Here is a 21394-nt window from a genome sequence, read left to right as displayed (position 1 = left end):
CAGGAAAGGTGGTTAAGAGTGCTTTGGAATGGTCACAGATGTTGGTGTTTTAGGTCCTTGCTGGCTTGTGGCTCAGCTAGGAGTATATGCCAATCTGTATGTGTGATTTATGCACCACACTTGTGAGGTATGTGAAAAATCATAGTGACCCAGAAATGAAATCATCAAACCCTTGTTATTCCTTATAGGCTGCACCCAAGACTGATCAGGCTCTATGGAGGAAGCCTGGAAGAAATGAATGATTGCAAAGTAGCATGTAATTGCATATGAAAGAAGATGTAAAGCAGAAATGTATTATGAAGGAATCTGGCTATATAAAAATAGAAAATGCATTTTTGTTGTGGATAGCCCTGGGGCTAATTATATTTGATGTTAATTCTGTTCTGAGTGGTTGTGAACAAGGAATGAGTCAGCACTCTGGTGATTTCCTGTAAACCTGATTCCACCTTAATTTGTAAAATAAAGGAGAGCTGATGATTGGGCAGATAAAAGGGAAGGTGGGGCAGAAAGTCAGAAGAAAAAAAGAAGGAGAAAATGGAAGAGGGAGAGGATGCAGAGGAAGAGGAAGATGAAGTGAAGCAGAGCAGAAGCACATGGCCTGGAGAAACCACAGGTTCTAAGGGGTCTCATAAGCTGTGGAAGATGGTAGTGTAATGGTAGATCTGCCCAATCTAGTAGCACAGCTTGTAAGCATATGAATTAAATCATGCTTTCATTGCTGGGGCTTATTTGGGATGGAGATTTAACACAACAAAATGGCGCCCAACGTATTGATTTGAACTCAACTAAGATAAAAATTCACTGCCCCCCAATCCCTGAAAGGGGCTTGAGCAGAGACCTAGGTTGTAGCAGTATGGATTCGAAGCTGACTGGGTTTGAGGGGCCTACAGAGAACAGCAGAGAAGCATCTAAGCCCAAGAGAGCTTTCTGTGTTTGTTTCCCTATGTCCTTTGTTCCCTACCCTGCCTCCCCCACTTCCAAACAGGGACACAGACAACAGGGGTCTTTTTACATTCAGCTTCTCCCCATGAACAAAAAATTGGGAGGCAAAGGGACAAAGGGCTCCAGACCAAGTAACTCATTGATATAAAGAGAAAAATATAACCTTTTGATACTTAAAGATAGTATAAAGATATATTGCTCTAATAAGTCTTACAGGATACTCATATTCTGTCTAGCATGGGCTCCACTGGAGTTTTTAGTTTAAATCCTGGTTTGTCAAGCTGCCTCTTATAAGCAGGTATAGTAGTTAAAGATGGAAAATTTCACCTGTGATTTGGAACTATATAGGGATTATTAGTTACTGACTCCAAGTAGAGAGAGCAGTGATAATTGCCTGCTATGAACAAGTATTAATTAATAGAAGTCTATGTCTTCAGGTAGAGAGCATAACAGATACAATGTTATAATAGGTATTAATTAAATAAATGTCTGTGGCTCCTGGTAGAGAGCACAACAGATAGATGGTACAACAGGTATTAGTGGAAGTTTGAATTAATTGCTTTAAAGATGGTATAATAAAGTCTGCAGGAGATTCATATTCTGTCTAATGTGGGCTCCATGGAAATTTTGGGTTAATATCCTGACATGACAAATTAGAAAGGCCTAAATAGGCTAAAATGTGTGTGATTTTGTGTGTTGTAGTTGTTTTGCTGTTCCTCTGGGACAGAGGGCAAGCTCCAGGTTTTCCTGGTTACGGCTGAAGGCTGTGCTGATTTGGGAAAAGGTTTTGTCTTTATGTTTTTGTAAAGGTGATTAAGGTCTTTACACCTTCCAGAGTTCTATGGATCAGATCTGATAGAGGGAGACCCCCCTGAGAGCTAGATTCCTGAGAATCAAACAAAAAGGTTATCTTGATGATACTAAATTTTTTTTGAGATTTATATATTACAGAATATACAGCCTTGGTGAATTTCATCCTCAGACATGCTGAACTGACTTGCCTGGACTCCTGATGTCTTGATTTTTCATCCGGATCCAGTCAGGACAGAGACATCAGAAACTAATACAATCATGGTGGGGCCTTCCTAAGGCCAACTAACTCCCCCTTTTCCCTGCCCTTCCCTCTCCCTTAAAAAATATCTCAACGCCCATATTCAGCTTGAAGAAGTTATGAAGATTCATCATCCCAGTTCCCTAAGCTTTGGGGCTGCAGATGGTTATTATAGGTTGTCTTTGATACTAAAAATTTAAAGTACAAGGCTTAGACCCAGTCCTTCAATTGCTGTTATGATAAATAGCTGAGATGTTTAAGCCTGTGAGTTAAGGGTCAAATAGGAAATTCTTGGCTCTGAGTTTATTGTTAGGGTGTTTTCAGTTATTTTACTCAGAAATGGCTGAGAGTAGGTAACAGAGAACAGTTCAGATTACTTCATATAGATAATTGGTTTTCCAAAAACATCAGAAGTCCACAGAATGTGAAGTTTGATGTTATTTATTCACTTGTTGCTGAGACAAGTCTGCTCCTGACAGCTTTCCCTGGCTTGGATTCAAAGAAGAAACTGAGCATCTTTGAGTTACTCCAGTTGTGGTGAAACGGCCACTAGGCAAGAATTGCCTCATTTCATCTACAGACATAATACTGTCCAAAGAAAGGACATAGCTACAGGTTAGGACAGCTTGATTCTGCCGAGACAGTAGGCTAGTTCTTAATATTCTTGTTTCTTTAAGTCTTGTCAGGTGACCAAGGCCAGTAGCCTGAAGATCAATGCTCCAACCTGTTGAAGTAAGGGACTGTCCAAGTGACCAGTGGTCTCAACAAATTATCTAAATTTTGGAAGCTGTGTTAGGCTTCCTATATATTTTCAGTTAATATTAGTCATCCTTGGATTTCTGTTGAGGTTGAAAAACTACATAGTCTCCGGCGAACCCAGGCTTTCCACTTTGAGAGGAATAGATTTGAGAGGATGGTTTTCAGATGGCATTCAATCTAAAGCCAAGACATAGCCAGGTGCAGAACTATAGTCTTTTAAGTAAGGATAGATGACAGAGATTTTTATTTAATTAACAAAGATCATGGACTGGGTGTTAGGTCTCCTGTACTTTATAAATTAAAAATAATAATAGTTATGTTCAATTATATCTGAGATAAAATAGTCTTTTAATTGGACAGAAAGGGGGAAATGTTGACGATAGCCCTGGGGCTAATTATATTTGATGTTAATTCTGTTCTCCTGTGATTGGTTGTGAACAAGGAATGAGTCAGCACTCAGGTGATTTCCTATAAACCTGATTCCCACCTTAATTTGTAAAATAAAGGAGAGCTGATGATTGGGCAGATAAAAGGGAAGGTGGAACAGAAGGTAGGGAGAGAAAAGAAGGAAAAAATGGAAGAGGGAGAGGATGCAGAGGAGGAGGAAGATGAGGTAAAGCAGAGCAGAAGCACATGGCCTGGAGAAAACACAGTTCTAAGGGGTCTCATAAGCTGTGGAAGACAGTAGTGTAGCAGTAGATCTGCCCAATCTAGGCGCACAGCATGTAATCATATTAACTGTGGTGTTTTCATTGCCAAGGCGTATTTGGGGTGGAGAGGTTTACTGCAACACATTTTAATGAAGATATCTATTTAATATAATTAAAGTATCTACTTTAATGTAATTAAAATATTTTAATAGAATTAAAATAGTAGCCAGGTATTTGAAAATCAAAAAATATGAAATCAATGAAAAAAAAAATCAAAGTTCTGATTTTTGGAAGGTGTTTGTTAGATCTAATTTTAACAACATTGTGCTCTATCAATATTGTTGAAGATAATTCTTTAGTATTTCCTGCAACCTAATAAAACAAAACTGTAAAATTTCAGACTTCACAGTGAGATAGTAATATAACCATGAACACCCACGTAAAAAACATTCTTTCCTTTTAGGCTACTATTCTACTACCCATCCCATAACAGCATCTTTTGAAATAACTAGATTTTAAAGCTTATATAAAATTCTAAGTTTTATTAATAAATATACATAAAAATATTTCTTTCTAATTGGGCAAAATATGGCCCAGGAGGTAGCTATGTTCTTTTGTACCTGAAAGGCAGGAGTTGGTTTTCAGTGCAATGATCCACATTTAACTTTCCTCAGAGATCATTCCTTGAAACTGTAGGTCTAAAATGATATTGATTTCTCATCTATTAACTTTGGCATCCTCATGAAATAACTACTTGAATTTTTATGAGAAAACCATCAACTTAAACCTTTTACACAAAAAAGCATCCCTTAAAAATATAAACATCTAATTAAATATGGTTTCTGCTCACCCAGATCTGATGCTCTGTGCTCAAGTTTCAGCACTCAAAACCTCCCTCGACAGCTTCAGCCAGTCCCTGCTCTCCAGCCACAGACTTGTGAACAAGCCATCCTCACAAATCAGGAAATCTGAGGAAGGGCCAGCTGGCATCAAACCCTTCCTGTAAAGCGATCTTTCTTCACAACACTGAAGGCTGCCCCTTTTACCCAGCACATGTTCAAAGTCTGGCCTTAGCTTGCTTACACATAACAGATTCAAATGAAAACTTACATTTACCAAACTACATATATGAAATAAATACTACAAAAATGGTTGTAATTACAGACAAATTATGTGAAACCCAGGTAGAAGCTATTTCATTTTAAAATAGTATCTTGTTCAACAACATCAAGCATGCATTATCTCGTGGAAATTTTGATGTCGCTGCACACAAACTTGATCAGTGATTTGCAGTTCCAACTATGATTTTTGTCTCTCCATTTCTATGACAGAATGTGGTGTTTTAGAGTCCCAGTTTATGTATATTCAACCAGATCAAGAGAAACAACAATATCCTAGCAGATACTCATGTTTGCTTAATTTGATGCAGTGAATGTTTTATGAAATATTGGTTCCTAAATCTCTCTTCACACAATTTTCGATCATCAGCGAGCTGCAGTTCATGTTGTATCAGCGTGTATCAGCTAAAGTGCAATATTTATAATCTGCTATGAGGATAAATTTCTTAAGAATTGGTATTAAAAGTGAAGCTTAGAAGATGCAAAATATTCCTGGGTGTTCTTAATCAAGGAAAGAAGTAGGTTTTTATCCTTTAAAAAAGTATATGTACATACACAGAAGAGTCCGCAGCTGACCATTTTTCCAGAAGCCATCCTGCTGCAAACGGATTTTGTTCTTTAGCATTTTACAGTTCCTATCTGCAGAGTAAAAGGGCTGTAGGGACACAGCCCAGTGATGCAGCACCACCAAGAGCAGTCTTCACGTCCTCTGCTTTAAAATGATTGATCCAGCTGGAGCCATGCATCTCTCCGTGTTTTCTTTGGTTGGTGGTTTAGTTCCAAGGAGCTCTGGGGTTATTGGTTAGTTCATATTGTTGTTCCTCCTATGGGGCTGCAGACCCCTTCAACTCCTTGGGTATTTTCTCTGTCTCCTCCACTGGGGACCCTGTGCTCTGTCAATAGGAGGAGAGGCCCTTGGTCCTGTGAAGGTTCTATTCCCCAGTATAGGGGAATGCCTGGGCCAGGAAGCAGGAGTGGATCAATTGGGGAGCAGGGGATGGGGAGAGGATAGGGGATCTTCGGAGGGGAAACCAGGAAAGGGGATAACATTTGAGTTGTAAATAAAGAAAATATCTAATAAAAAAGGAACAGCCATTTGAAAGTCTCAGTGAATTCAAAGATCATGATCATAGTTTGAAGATAAAAGTATTTGAAGCCAACAAGTTTCCACAACATGGCATCCATTTCACTGAGATGAGCCACTTCATCAATAATGTTGAAAAATCATTCCCTTTAAGTAAGTCCTGCTGAGTCTGGATTTGCTCTATCTTTAAGTTGTCTTAAACAGGTCACCTCTTCAATAAGTCCAGAGCTTTAGTGTTTTGCCTCACTCATCCACTGAAGCTGACAAGCCACCTTTGGGTAGCTTCTTTCTTCCCCTGCACTAAGACAGAGTATGTCACAAAATCATAAGCACATGGAAAAAAAAAGAAGAAATTCTGACGGGTCTTATGAAAAGGATTTCTTTTTCCTAACCTGAGTTTTTCAGTTCTCTCAGTGTAGAAGTCTTCAGTCATCATTGCTTTTGCTGTTGACATAACTCCAGCTGTCTCTCCTGTTTTCTTCTTGTAGGATAGATTTGTATTGTCTTTTAAAGAATCCAGCCTGAAAACAGATTAGACAAGTGTATAGTTCTGAACCCAAAAGAGTCACATCAAATATCTAATCAGTGTACAATACTTTTAACTTTGCCCATGTTTGCCTAGCTCTGGACACAGTTGTAAACAGTAATAATCAGCATGGACCATGCAGCATGAACAACATAGGGCTTCTCTGTGATATAGATGCACTCCCCATCTGTACTGGTTAGTTTTGTGTCAACGTGACGCAGCTGGAGTTGTCACAGAGAAAGGAGCTTCAGTTGAGGAAATGCCTCCATGAGATCCAGCTGTAAGGCATTTTCTCAATTAGTGATCAAGGGGAAAAGGCCCCTTGTGGGTGGAACCATCTCTGGGCTGGTAGTCTTGGTTCTATAAGAGAGCAGAATGAGCAAGCCAGGGGAAGCAAGCCAGTAAAGAACATCCCTCCATGGCTTCTGCTTCTGCTCCTGCTTTCTAACCTGCTTGAGTTCCAGTCCTGACTTCCTTGGTGATAAACAGCAGTATAGAATTGTAAGCTGAATAAACCCTTTCCTCCCCAACTTGTTTCTTGGTCATGATGTTTGTGCGGGAATAGAAACCCTGACTAAGATACCATCACATTGATATTTGACATTATTCACATTTTCCCAAACAGACTCTTGTAGTGAAGTTAGAATAAATAGGTGATCAGTAGTAAACATTGAGATAGCAATGGAAAACAAGAATAGTAAATATTGAAATAATTGGCTTTGAGACAATAAAGGCATTTTGAGTAGTGTACTATTGGTAACTATGAAAGGCATAGTGTCCATGTAACACATGAAATTGATAATTATTAAAGGATTACCTTCCACATAACACATGAAATTAATAAAAGTACAATAAGTCCAAGTAGCAAGCTGATGGTAATAATAATGATGGTGAAATGCCGTTTGGGTCTTTGATGATGGAGCCCTTCCAAGAAAACCTGCACAAATTAGGTAAAAGAAACACGCACTCAGACATAGCACTGCTGACATTTCCCTTGAAAAGCCTCCCAGGCCTCCACAGAGATCAGAACTGTTCACCCTGCCCTGCTCTAGTCTCAGCCTTACCAAGCCCTGGCAACTGTTTAGCAGAAACAGTGAGTGGAATGCTCTACAGCTCTTCCCATCCTTCCCATTCTCACCACTAAATCGTGGCTCCAGAGAGCTCTCTGTATACTTCCCATCAATTGTGGAAAATGCTACCTCTGGGTAAGGAGTTAAAAGTCCTCTATGGCCTGGTGACAGGCTGACTCCTGACTCAGATCCCCAGAAGGCACCACTTATAAACACCCTCTCACTAGTTCCCATACAGCCTTCATGTAGCCCCTAAGAGAACAGATCTTACATGGGCCACGTTCTCATCCTTATTTAGTTCAATAACTTTTGGGTGTGGCTCTGGAAAAGCTGTTGCTTTTATTTCAAACTTGAGTGATGAGGTCTCATCCTGTTTTGAAAAGAAACCATTCACAGTTTGATTCATATTTCATTGCATAAGACATTCCAATAGAAATGCCATTTTGCTATCTAAAATTTCTGTAACTTTTGGAAATTATAATGGCTTCCTTTAGACTCATAGGCATGATCCTCAATTTCATGGGGGGTACATTTGTAGGGGGTGGATAAGAACATAGTACTTACATATAAGTTAAAAAATAAGTAGTACTATTACTCACTTTTATGCACGTGTGGAGGTAGATGAGGGCTTATTGTAGGTGGTTTTCCTACCACAGTGCGGCTGGGCATCTTGTTTGAGGAAAGTGTTTTAACCACTGAGCAATTTTGATAATGATACTCTTTCTTTCTTTCTTTCTTTCTTTCTTTCTTTCTTTCTTTCTTTCTTTCTTTCTTTCCCTTCCCCTTCCTTCCTTCCTCCTTCTCCCCCTCTTTCTTTCTTTCTTTTTCTTCTATTTTCTCTTTCTTTCTTTCTTTCTTTCTTTCTTTCTTTCTTCCTTCCTTCCTTCCTTTCTCTCTCTCACTCTCTCTCTTTCTTTCCTTCTTTCTTTCCCTTCCCCTTCCTTCCTCCTTCTCCCCCTCTTACTTTCTCTTTTTCTTCTATTTTCTCTTTCTTTCTTTCTTTCTTTCTTTCTTTCTTTCTTCTCTCTTTCTTTCTTTCTTTCTTTCTTTCTTTCTTTCTTTCTTTCTTTCCCTTCCCCTTCCTTCCTTCCTTCCTTCCTTCCTTCCTCCCTTCCTTCCTCCTTCTCCTTTCTTTCTTTCTTTCTTTCTTTCTTTCTTTCTTTCTTTCTTTCTTTCTTCCTTCCTTCCTTCCTTCCTTCCTTTCTTCCTTTCTTCCTTTCTCTTCTATTTTCTCTCTTTCTTTCAAAGCAAATCACGTGGAGCCCAGGCTGTTAGTTGAGAGTAACCTTGATTTACTAATCTTACTGTAATCTAATTACAGGTGTACATCACTACATACCTAGTTCACGCCAGTGCTCAGTGCTGGGGATTGATCTCAGGGCTTTGTGGATGTTAGGCAAGCATTATCCCAATTGAGCTACACTTTGGTCCTTGACTACAGATTCTTAAGGAGATCTATTTTCCCTCAAATGCTAAAATCTACTGGGTTAAGGTTGTCTTTAGAGCTAGAAATTCCAAACTTCACCTAGGCCTACAGCATTCTTTCAACAGGAAGACTTATCCTCCAGGGACAGTATGTAATGTCTGGGGACATCTTTAATTGTATGGATGTGAACAGTGGTAGGAACCACTTGGGGTGTAGGGCACTCCTAAATGTCCTGCAGTGTGAATGGATGTCTGACAACAAAGGATTTTCTGTCCTCTGTGTCAGTAGAGCCTCTGTTGAGAAACTTGGGGCATATGAGAGGCAGTCCTGATGCTGGCCTCATGCTGGCCTGCATATGAGAGGCAGTCCTGATGCTGGACTTTAAGCATATCTGAAGCTAAGATGAATGGATCTCTCTTTCTCTGCTATCTGATGAATATTCCTTTGACCACTGTGTTATAATTTAACAAAAATGCTACTGAACATCTAGTAGATCCATTTCTTTTAGCTATCATGGGCAAGGGTCAACTAAAATATGTGAACAAAATTGGTCTCAGTCTGCAACTCCATTGGCTGGCCTTGTCTACACTGGTCACTGACATTGTCCAAACTGACCAGAAGGGGAAACTGAGCCAGTGTTTTCAGTTTTCTCCTGTCATCTGCGAGCTTTTTGTAAAATGTGCTCTTTAGAGGAAAAAAGTCCAAAATACTATTAATTCCTTTTTTTATTTGAAGTTTTAAAGTTTGTTATTTATAAAAATGTATTTTTGTTACAGAATTTTGTTATAGTTTTTTTTTTTTTTTAATTTGAGATTGGATCTCAAATTCAAGAGGGCCTTGAACTCACTATATAGTCCAGATAATCTTAAGACTTCCAGAGTGCTGGGATTACAGGCATGAGCCACCATACCCAGGTTTAGTTGATACTGTTTGATGTTTCTGTTTGGTTTTCTCTGAAATCAGATTTTAATTTTATTTCTTGGTTTTAGTTTTTAAATAGCACATTTTAAAGAATGATTTAAAGCAGTGGTTCTCAACCTGTGTGCCACAACCCCTTTAGGAGCCTTGAATCAGATACCCTGAGTATCATATATTTACATTACAATTCATAACAGTAGCAAAATTATAGTTATTAAGTAGCAATAAAATAATTTTATGATTGGGAGATACTATCATAACATAAAGGACTGTATTAAAGGGTTGCAGCATTACAACCATTGAGAACTGGTGACTTAAGGTTCTGTGAACTGATAGGATAGTCAACTTCTATTTAATTAAGTTCACAGAAAGTTGCATGATTTCTGAATGAAACCCAATGATACTATAGTTCATCTCTGTCAGGTAGTGTGGTAAAAAAGAGATTTGGGGTTTATTCTCAAGCTGTATTCTTATCTATGTAATTTTAAAAAATGTTTCCATAATATCCTGTCTATTTAAAAATAATTGGCTTTATAGATCCACATCACAAAGTTATCTATATGATTTCAGACTCACCATTTCCAAGATGGATGGCCTGCCTTCTAGCTGAATGTGAACGCTGGCTTCCTTCCCACTTTCCATTTTCCCGAAATTGCATAAGAAATCTAAACAGTGTTGATCAGCTTTCATGCAATACTTGAAAAGAATTAAAAGCACTGGCATTAAATTTTTTTACACTTAAAAAATAAGCAGCTGGAGAAGATGGTTCAGTGGATAGAATGATTGCCACGCAATGATGTCATGTAAGTATCTGATATAAATGCTCTTATAATCCCGCTGTTTCTACCACAAGATGGGAGAAAGAATTTTTGAGAAGCAGCCTTAAAACAACAAGGAAAATCTGCCCCAAACAAGTTAGCAGAGGGGAGGGGGCAGTTGACACCTGTGAAATATGTTTTACATTTTAAAATTCATATATATAGTCATATATAATATATTCATATATATAATTCATATATATGAATTTTAAAATGTAAAACACATTTCACATAGATTGAAAATCTCCTTAGTGTGCCAGCAAGATGGATCTTCAGCAGGTAAAATTACTTGCTGCTAAACATGAGGACCTGAGTTCAAATCCTTACAGGATGTAAGAAGTGTGCTGTCTCCTGCAAGTTGACCTCTGACCTCTCTAGGCATACAGAGACATACTTTCCTGTACACACTCACACAACTGAATGTGAGGAAATATTTTTAAATATCTTTAGTGGTATTTAGAAAGCTGTCCTTTTTATAACCGTCCTTCTTTCAATACAACAAACATTTTTGTTTTAAAAATTACACAGTGTGTTCAATGTGTAGCAAGTGTTTCATCTTAGTGACTGAACCTTCTGGGACAGGATGAAAAGGATGCTGCTCATAATTAGAGTCTCCTCCCTACATTATGTGCTCTGGTTTGTTGTTGCACAACTTCTCCATTTTCTCTCATAAAGTCACTAAATTGGGAAAATGAGAACCTTGTGCTATAAATATGGCTGCCCAGGTGACTTGGTGTCAAGAGGGTTCTGGAATAATGTCTGGGTGGTACATGGGAGGTAATTGCTAGGTAATGAACCCCTATAGCACACACTTAATCCTGGGCCCATCTCAACACTCCATCATGCTATTTCCTTACTAGAGAGAATATCACCTAGGTTTACAGCCCTTAGCATTCTCCTGGCAGCACAAACCCCTGTTGAATTTGGTTTTGAATGTTTTAGTTCTTTGTAGCAAGACAGAAATGCACATTTGAAGAATGGAAACTCACCAGGAGTCTCTTATCAGTCTTTGATAGGAATTTGACTATATCGGTCAACGTCCCCGCTATGCCTTTTTGCTGTGCAAATGTACACTCTCTTCCATAGTGTTTAAAATGGCATTGCCCTGTAGTTGTCTAAAGATAGAGAACAAGAAAGGGGTCACGTCTCTTTGAACAGGGCTAATACAAAATGGTTTTAGAAGTTTCAATTGAATATTTTTTCCTAAATTATAAGAAAATCTCTAGCAAACCCACAATTAAAACCCCACCCAAATTATAGCCAGTCCTACTTTGACAACATGGTCCAACTTTACAGAAATAAGGAAGAAAATGACAGATAAACATTAGCCTAAAGTTAAATCTTTTTGGTTACATAAAACATCATAGACCACAAAACAAAATATATTACAATTATACATCCTAGCATCTAAATCTGGAATCAAAGTACATTTTCAAAAAAAGATTCCAAACTCATCTAGTAGGTTTTTTGGTGATTGCTGTTTCTTGATACTCAGAGGTAAAACAAAACAAAACAAAACAAACAAAAACTTCATAAGACACTAAACACTAGCATAAGAAATGATTCAAATGTTTCCTTAAAGAGGGCTTCCTTCTCTGTTCTTGCTGTGCTGGCTTCAAGCTTTAGGGAATATTTTACTAGCTACATGACTTCTGTGGGTTCATGTCCCGAAGAAAGTCATATAAAATAGTTAATAAAGAAGGAAGAACCAGGTTTTCTGATTGTATATGTCAATGCAGGTGCCACCTCTGGTCTACAGTGTAGAAAAAAATATTCAAAGTCCTCTCTGTTAATGTACAAACAGTTCTTGAGACTGGGTGTGACTGGGCTCAGCAGGACTATCCAGCTTCACACAGGTCTAGTATTTAACACATACTTAGGCTAGGTCAGACAGAGGGAACACACTGTTACCTGGACATCCAAAACGTTGAACAACTTATCATTTTGAGGGAGAAAAGAATTTGGTACCATTATTTTCACACTAACATTTGGAGCCATGCTAATGCCAGTGTTTATAACCTGAAAAAGAAAGAAAAGAATTTTAAAAGCTTTTTTTTCCCCATAATTACAAACACAGAAACCACTGAGCCGAGGCGAGCATTTACCAGCCAGTAAAGGGTGTGTAGTTGGCAGATACACAGCAAAGCAGACAGAATAGCCATAGTCAGATTTTGTTCTAGTTTAATCAGTTCCAATTCACATTATTTTAAGGTTTTTTTTTTTTGGTTATTTTTGTAGGGTTTTTTTATGGCTGTATTTTGTGGCAAAACCTGTCTTAAATAAGAGATGACAAGTTTGAGGTCATCTTGAGCTACATAAGAGACCCTGTCTCAAAATACAAAACCAAAGAGAGGTTAATGTCTATTTAAAATTATATATTTAAAGGATCTACTGTGAGGTTGACCAGATGTCTATTTTTAATCAGGTTAATTATGATGCTATAATGTTTAAAACTTGAGAAATGACATATTAATTGGCTTTAAGAAAACACAACATGTCTTTAATCCTCAAAGGCTATCTAGGTGATGGTATTTTAGTCCCTAAATGTGGAGATTAAAGATCTGTGAAAGGGGGGGGGGTTCAGACAAAAGTCTTCCTGCTCAGGAGCTTAATTATAACCAATACAAATCATGAAAAAGGTGTGCCACAGGACCTAGATGAAAAAGGATGACAGACAGACATGAAGTCAGAATGCAGATGACATGGGTGACCAAGGGTGGCCCTGAGCCTGGGAGAGCTGCTTGAGTCATAGCAGCTTGGACAGAGGAATACATGACCAGAACACGGAACTACAGACAAGCCACTATGTACTATGTCTCATCCAAACTGTGGCAGACTGCCGAGGACCCTTCTGGCCTGAGCACACTCTCGACACAGACACATGTTAGAGCTGCAAGAGTCTCTGTTTTGCTTTGACTCCATCACACTTTAATTACAAGTATTTAAGTAGCGATTGCAAAGTAATGAATAGCTGGCATTACAGTATGACTTAGTTTCTGTCTTAGTTTATCAAAACACTCCCAAGTTCTCATGAGCATTTCTAACGAAAAAAAAATCTTAGGTGATATAGATGTGGTAGGATTTCACTTCAAGGCCATTATTTTTTGAGGATCTGGGAGAAGCCCTGGGAATTTGCCGCTTCTGTAGGCACCGTAAGTGCTTCTAATGTCCATCATGAAAGCATTATCTCCTCTCCTGCAGGAAATCATGGTGCTGTCCTGGTCTAAATGACTCAAGAGAAATGTATCATAGGTTTTTCAGGTTAAGTCTCTGGCTCCTTAGAGCACTGTGTCCCTCAATTCCTGAGAAACAGAGCCACTGCCTCAGGAAGTGAAGTGTTCAAGCCATCTGAGTTTCTCTTTGTTCCTTAGAACTTGACCAGACAATTGATCTTAGACATTATTCTTGTGTATCCTAGGTAGCTGGTAAACATCATTGTATTCTGGCAACTGCCATAGCATTGATCCTGTCAATTGTCATTATATTCCATTGCCAATAAATGTATAAAAAATTGAATTGCTTCCAATAAACTTGACATAATTTTACTGTAGCTCTTCCAGTCTGTGCCTGGTTTGCATTTCTTACCAGCCATATTGGATAAGAAATTGCTTGCCCTAGTAAGGGAGAGCACTGGCACTTTTACTATCTAATCAAGACTTGCAATCTATACATTGCTATAATACTCAAGGTTTGGACAGTGTTTTTGCTTAAAACAAATTTTTTTTTGTAAACATTACCTCTTATCATCTGTGACACAGCCAAATTTCTGCTTAACAGCTAAATTTTCAAAAATGAGTTTTATATTGGTACTTATGTATGTACTTGTATATGAGGCTAGTACTTCTTGAACTAAAAAATATTTAATACTACCATCCTAAAGAAATATTAACATCTGTCCTAATCCCGAAGCTCAGAAGACAAATTAATTATGTTGATCCTCAAGAAAGGGAAGATAAATGCTTCCGTGACTTGGTAATGTTGGGCTTGTTAAAGCATCTGAACCAACTATAGATTTCCTGGTTTGCCTCCAAGCATGTTGTCCCTTGGCTTATCTGCTTTGAATGCATCTCCAGAAGGGTTAGGAGATTTCCAAACTCTACGTGCTTGAGGTATTCACATATCTTACTTAGAAAGTTTGGAACAAGAGAAATGGGAAAAACAATAGTAGCCTAAAAGGAAAGGGCCCAATCACAGTACTGCAGCCCTGCAGCCAGCCATGTTCACAGAGGCAGAGGGACACTGTGAGGATAGGAATTCCCATCTGCTACCAACATCAACAAAATCAGCTTTGCTTACATGGAAAGTGAGGTTCAGCTTCTCGGCCATGCATGTTTCTGGCTCGTTTTCTTCACTGGATCCATACACAAATGAAGTTGGGTTCACAAGCCTGATGGGAACAAGGGCAACATGAATGTCCTGCTCTTTTGATGAGGGCCTGTGCTGTCCATCTTTAGAGGCAGAGTACAGCCCATTTACAAGGTAACGCAGAAACCTTTTGGTTTCCTGGTCAGATAAAAGCTCTAACAACTGACTTAACAGGAAGGCCAGGTGGCCATGCCTATTCAGGCCAATATATGCACTTGCCTGCCTTCCCCACACCTGCAGGCTGGTTTCCATTTGCACTTTTTTTGGCCCTGAAATAATTCATGCAAACTTGAAAAAACTTAGCTGAAGCCTTCTCTTTGCCGCAGAGGTGTGGTAGCTCAATCTAACCTGTTAATTATAATGCTGGTGACTGTGGGAGTGCAAAAGCCTGGTCAACAAGACTTATACAGGCAAGAGTTTGCTGGGAGTTAAGTTTTTCAACCTTTTTTTTTTAAGTCTTGCAATTAGACAAATGTATGGAGCAGCAAGCAGCAAAAATGTACAGTTCAGGGGACGTCCCTGTTCCACAAGTCACTCATAGTCCATATTCAGCAACTAATAAGAGATAATTCCCAATTAGGTATCTAGGATGCAGGAAACGTATTAGAAATAATTCAACAATGCATACATGTACAGTTTAATGCTTGTTATCTTTGTCCCGATTACTACCAGGGAAAACAGAGGTGCTCATTCCATGGAAAGAAGTAAGGTGTATGCTCAGCGCAAACCAATAAACTTTGATGTGCTCCACCCCTGACTCTCAGAGCCTGCTTTTCTGAGAAGGAACACTCTCTTGCTCCTTCATACAACTGATACTGAATTCTATCAGTTATAGAAACTGACATTTAAATACAGTTGAATGCCTTCCTCATAGATGGTTAAAATAATGAAGGGATACGTTATTTTTAGAGCAATACATAAAATTCATGTATCATTTTGTTCTGTAATTCATATCTTCTAGTGTGTTAGAAATGTATGCATGCATCTAGTATGAAGTGAAAAAGACCTATGAGTGCCCACCCCTAACCAAAAAGCTGTGGAGAGCTAAGGCTTTCTGGGGAGGGAAAGTCAGTATTCTTTGTATGTGCGATGGGGGAGATCTGAAAACACTTCAGTGGATGGCACCACACTCAAGAGTGTGTGAGCATCATAAATTGGAATTTGTGGGTTATTTTCTTTAAACATGACATAAATTTGGAAGCATTGAGGGAGGTAGAATAGATTTGGGAAAAATTAGGAATATGATCAAAATATATTGTACAAACCACCAATGTAATGATTATTGGGCGTGGTGGTACATATGTATAAGCCTAACACTCAGGATGCAGAGCCAGAATAACCATCAAAAGTTCAAGAACATCCTTCTGTTCTACACACATTGCTGGCCAGTCTGGACCACACAGAGAGAAACAACAAAACTTGTCTAAACCACAAACTTAAAGTTTGAACACTTGCCAGTGGTGTGTTAGAGATTTCATCATTCCCCAAATTCAGACTCTAGCCACACATTTTCTATCTGAGAAGGATCTACTCAGAAATTACTAAGACCACCAGGAAACCATCAAGTTGGCCCCAGAATTCTTACTGCAGAGCACTCTCAGAGTTCAAGAGAGAAAACTCTCATGTCATTTGTCACACAGTTAGGATGTAGGTTCTGCAGAGAAGCGGTTTAGCCAAGTGCACCGTCCTTTGTGTCACTCCCTACCATGGCCACTGGGCACTATGCCACAAGCTGCACACTACATAACTCTGAGCTGAAGGATGACCATGGCCCACTGAAAGCATATTGGGGCTCTTCCAGTACAAAAATCTCCAGCAGCTGGCCTTGAGTTTGATGTAGCATCAGAGCAGATTACAGAGCGGATTAAAATAATGAATCACCAATCAAGCTGCTGTATTCAGAGGCAATTGCGGGGACACAGTATCCTTTCCACTTAGACATGTTCCAACAGGCTTCCTCCATTAATATAAGAAAAAACAACTGTAGGAGAACCATCTCAATTCGGCGGCCTCTGTCTGTACTTACCCATGAACGGTCAGCATAACCTCATACCTTAGAGGTATCATTAAGGTCACTCTGTTGTCCCTCACTTGGTCCAATTCACCCTCGTTTTCACTGTAGAAACATAGAAAGGCCATGAAACCTCAGCATCAGAGAGCACTTACTGCAAACTATGAAGACTTAAAAGAGCTATTACTATTCAGTAGTGTTGGAGGAAAGAGGAAGTGGCGGTAAAACACTGTAGGGAAGACTTGGTAGAAATTGCTCTCATTATTTATACTGTTGTGATTTATAGACAATTATCAAAACACGGCACCATGGATCCCTTAAAGCCATCACCAGAAGGGTGCTTGTCCTTTGTGACAGCTGCTTCTTTGCACACAGAACCATACCAGGAGGCATGCACACTGATGCTGAGGTCCTCATGTGCCCTGCTGAGTGAGCTCACGTCCAGGAGAAAGCTAATGTCTATCTGGAAAAGAGAGAGGAAAGAGCCAGTTTTTAACCTGAAATACGTTTTTGTAGTTCTTTTTTTTTTTTAATCTCTTAAAGAAAACAATGGAATATTCTAGGTATGGCAGAAGTTCTACCTCATATAGAAACTGTTGGGTTTAAGGTGTGAGCGTTTCAATGCATCACTTCCAGAAACAAAGCCTCCTCTGAGTGTAAAGCCTGGCAGGCCCAGACGGACACCATTAAAGATGCTTTGACAACTTGGTTGAGGACGTTTGCCAAAAACACCTTTTTGTGTAGCAGAGGTAACATGCCTGGCAGACAGGGCCACCTGGGGTGGGGGGTTGGGGTGTTGGGAAAGAGTAAGCAGGCAAAACAAATTCTGATTGACACATTGATTTTCCTGTCTTGACATAAACAGGTTCTCTGCTCACTCCACAGCTCCCTGCCCCCGCCCTGAACAATGAACATTGCCAAGAATATAAATACAAAGATCAGACGCCAGGACAAGTTGATCTCACTTAGTTTCGTAACTACGTTTAAAAAAAGAAACATTTTTTAATGCAGCATAAAGGTAGAAAAACACATTCCAACTAGCAAATGAAAATGCTAAATGCTTACCCTTGAGAGGCGATCCACATATATGTAACCGAGGCTGCAGGCAAGCTTCACTATGCCTGAGCTCTCTGTCACTTCGCAGTTTATTTGTTTCTCTTCCTAAAGGAAAAAAAAACAAAAAAACAAAAAGATAAAACAATTAGTTTGGGGAGAAAGAGAATTAGACATTGATAAAAATATATTTGAGGCAGTTTTTTTTTTCTTTTTTAAAGACAACCATTGTAGAAATATTTTCTTAGGAAACAATTTTCTGCTTAGCCTGGGAATTATAGTAAGTGATACAAAAGCATGTGCATAGGCAATACACAATACTAATACCCATGTGAGTTCTCTATAAACAGCTCCTGGATGTGAACTCTTATGTTTAAGAGGGAATTCTTAATAAGGAAGCCACAAAGCCCCTATTTTCTTCTGTCTGTATCTGTAATGTGTTTAAAGTATTTAATTTTAGCAAGTACAATCACAGTAGAAATATATTAAAGTATAGGCTCTGAGTCCATAGAATTTATCCTCCCCTTTTGAAATAGCTTCTTGGTAATCTAGAGAAAGGGGTAAATAATCTACTTTTAAAAGGTGAAATGTTGCTGGGGTTTACTGGCTAGAGGATCGGGAGATCTCAAAGCAAATATCCCTGGGGTTCTCCTCTTTGTGACTCAAGCCTCCTAACAACTCACTGAATAATTTAATAATGAGTGCCATATACACATGCACGGAGTACACATAGATACATGTCTACTCCAGGACCTGGCTTGAAAGCAGGATTTCAACACCGAGGAAGATTAATAGTTCTGGAGTACAGGATGAAGGCTGAGAACCATGGCTTAAAGTGTGGTGCAGGAATTCTGGGTACTTAGCTTAGCATGGAGGAAGACTATTGCTCTGAGATAAGCATCATCAGCATCTTAAAAACAGGGAAGACTTTGTGGCACTCAAGGAATCCTCTCCTAAAACTGGAAGGATGGAAGCAGACACCTTTCCCCTTCGATCCCAACAAACTTGTGTCTCAAGGGCAGGAAGAACATCTCAAAATAATGGGAGACTGAGTGATGTCTAGACATTAAGAGGAAAACTTCAGTTGTCTACACTAAATGAGTGGAGTAACTATGGCATTCACATTTGTCTTTAATCTTGACTGCCTCCTACCATTGTGGTTTCTAGAACTTACCAGGTCTAAGATCTTAATGAAATAAAGGCCTGTGGGGAGTTGGACATTCAGAGTGGTTTCGTAAGCATCATCTCCAGCGTTGAACAAGGACACGTTTAGCATTATGGTCTTCGTGCTCCCAACAGCAAGATAGGTTTTATTTTCATATGGCCTAAAAATTAAGGAATGGAAGTAAAAATTCTCTATCCAATATAAAATATTCATGAATATAAACTATTAACTTAGAAAAACAACCATGGGATGATCTCATACAAACAGATTTAAAGTTTCAATTTCTCTTATTTCAGACATGTTCAAAAAGCTGTTCCCAAATAAAAGTTTGACGCTATTACTTGTTTGATTTTTAATTAGTTATTATAAAATGGTCTTTTGTTTTAACGCCCTCTTGCTTGTCTTACATTTTCCTCATTATTTTGCACAATTTTTATTTCGTCTTTGAAAAGACAGTGAACTAGATGCTACTCAAGCCAAAAGATTAGAAGAAGGGAAACTGCAGAAAAGGGAGAATGAGGACAACATGGGGGAGTTTATTTAAAGTAGATGATAGAACTCCTCTGGCCTACAGGTGGTGGAACAGAGATTTGTTTGAAGGAGACTGAATTCTTAGAGTAGGTCGCCTCTGACAAGACCTAGTTCAAGTTCGAGGCTAAACCACAGAAATGCTTCAACATCCTGGCAACTACAATATGCAGGTCACTAGAGATCTGGAGACATACAGGACTTAGAAAAGCATTCAGCCTTTAGGGGTAGGATTTCAATGAGTTTGGCTAGGCCTTGGCCACCCAATCAATAATGGTAAAATTACTCTTCAGTGAAGTTTTGGATCAAGCACATCCCATGAAATCCCTAGAATATGAGGAACTTGGATCATAATGAAAATGCTGAAAGCTACAGAGCTAGAATAGTCCAAACCTTTAAGCCTCATGCTCATCTCTGTGGCGCACAGTGCCGTCTTCTCCAGGCAGGAAAAACAACAAACCCTCATAACTTTCAGTTACTGTATGTTTTGATTTTCTAAGCTTCCCCCAGAGTCATCTAGTAATTCCAAAATTAGAAAAAAAAATGGATTAATTAATTCAAACTGGAGCAGGACGTGTGCCAAAGGAACCAGGTGGAGACGGTCTAACAACAGGATGTGTAAAAGGATACGTAAGAACACATTAAGATCTCTGATTTAAAGTCATGCTTGGAGATGCATAATCACTGAGCAAAACTGAGGGTCCCAGGCAGTGAGTCGGCCACTATGTTGTTTCATCACAAAGCATGTTGTTAAAGTTCATTTACCCACCTCCCAAAAAAGATAGAAGACCCATTTCCAAACAACTGGAAATAACTCTTAGATATACACCGGAAACAACTTCGAATGAGGAGCCCTTGAAGAGGAGGTGAGCACCTACTTTTGCCAGGGGTAGGAAAAGCATTGCTGTTTGCTTTTCTATTCATATGATATTCAGGTTTGCTACTCCTCAAGATCTTGAAAATACAGTCTGACCACTTTGGAGTCTACATGGATTATGCCTCCGATTTCTGTTTTACATTCATTCTCTCCCCTCACTCTGCCATGTGCCAACAGTGCCAATGAGTCAATGCCCATGGCAGTGACTGTGACAGAAGAGTCCCCACTTCTCAGCATGACACTGGGACACTCAAGGGTCCACCCTTGTTTCACCACCCACTACACAGGGCATCCCTTTGTTTTAGCTGCATCTACATTCAAATAGCTGCCAACACAAGATGCTTTCTGACTTCCTTTAAGCTCCCCTCCAACCTGAGCATCATCTCCTCATCATGCACCAGCATAGCTTGTACTTGCTCTTAAGACTCAGCGTAAATAGCACCAACTCTCAGGAAACACTGAGAAGCACATTGTACAATATCAAATCACGGTTGTCTCTCACCACTAGTCTAAATGTTCATGGAAGCAAGAGGCTGGACTATGGATAGCAGAGTTTTTTTTTGTTTTTTTTTTTTTTTTTCAGAACCAACAAATACAGTTACTGTGGGGTTTTTGTTGTTGTTGTTGTTGTTGTTTTTTAAGTGAGTATCAGATTAAAATGGCTGGGCTACATTCAAGAGGCAAGTAAAGTGCCCCCAAAATATTGGCTACATTATTCATTTTTAAAGGCTTATGAAATTTTCATAATATTTTCAATATCTATTCTGTAAAATTTCAGCTAGAGAGCATGCTTGCCTGTCCTCAATGATACAAAAATTTCAAATTGCTCATTAAGAAACTCAATGTTCAATACTATGTAGTCATGTGATTTCCACCCTAGTCTACATCCAAATATGTCAACAGTAGCAAGGCTCCTGAAATGACCACATAAACAATGCTCTTAACTAAGGCAAAAATCAGTAATGGAAAGGAAAAGTTACTTTCCAAAATTATTAATTCTTCTGAATACCAGAGTGGATAAACAAAGTTGTAG

At 38.9% G+C, this 21394-nt stretch overlaps 2 protein-coding genes across 4 annotated transcripts in view; one reads left to right on the top strand and one right to left on the bottom strand.

Moving 5' to 3' along the window:
• Window positions 1-10298, top strand: part of Cerkl (ceramide kinase like) — a 109445-nt gene extending 99147 nt beyond the window's left edge. For 2 of the 3 annotated variants that reach the window (XM_021185241.1, XM_021185209.1), the window contains one exon: window positions 189-507. In XM_021185241.1, coding sequence (XP_021040900.1) covers window positions 189-270 — 82 coding nt within the window. In that variant the 3' untranslated portion in view covers window positions 271-507. Of the gene's footprint in view, window positions 1-188; window positions 508-10114 lie in introns of those variants that run through there. The other variant, XM_029474280.1, reaches the window with a different exon arrangement.
• Window positions 1621-21394, bottom strand: part of Itga4 (integrin subunit alpha 4) — a 72837-nt gene continuing 53063 nt past the window's right edge. Inside the window, exons 18-28 of the mRNA XM_021155222.2 lie at window positions 18966-19116; window positions 17804-17899; window positions 17122-17201; window positions 16754-16843; window positions 14659-14749; window positions 12274-12381; window positions 11352-11477; window positions 10121-10240; window positions 7472-7570; window positions 6948-7067; window positions 1621-6125 (exon numbers count right to left, since the gene is read on the bottom strand). Coding sequence (XP_021010881.1) covers window positions 6030-6125; window positions 6948-7067; window positions 7472-7570; window positions 10121-10240; window positions 11352-11477; window positions 12274-12381; window positions 14659-14749; window positions 16754-16843; window positions 17122-17201; window positions 17804-17899; window positions 18966-19116 — 1177 coding nt within the window. The 3' untranslated portion in view covers window positions 1621-6029. The remainder of the gene's footprint in view (window positions 6126-6947; window positions 7068-7471; window positions 7571-10120; window positions 10241-11351; window positions 11478-12273; window positions 12382-14658; window positions 14750-16753; window positions 16844-17121; window positions 17202-17803; window positions 17900-18965; window positions 19117-21394) is intronic.

Source organism: Mus caroli, chromosome 2 (genome assembly GCF_900094665.2).
Source record: "Mus caroli chromosome 2, CAROLI_EIJ_v1.1, whole genome shotgun sequence".
Taxonomy (NCBI): domain Eukaryota; kingdom Metazoa; phylum Chordata; class Mammalia; order Rodentia; family Muridae; genus Mus; species Mus caroli.
This window is presented reverse-complemented; position numbering and strand designations above follow the sequence as displayed.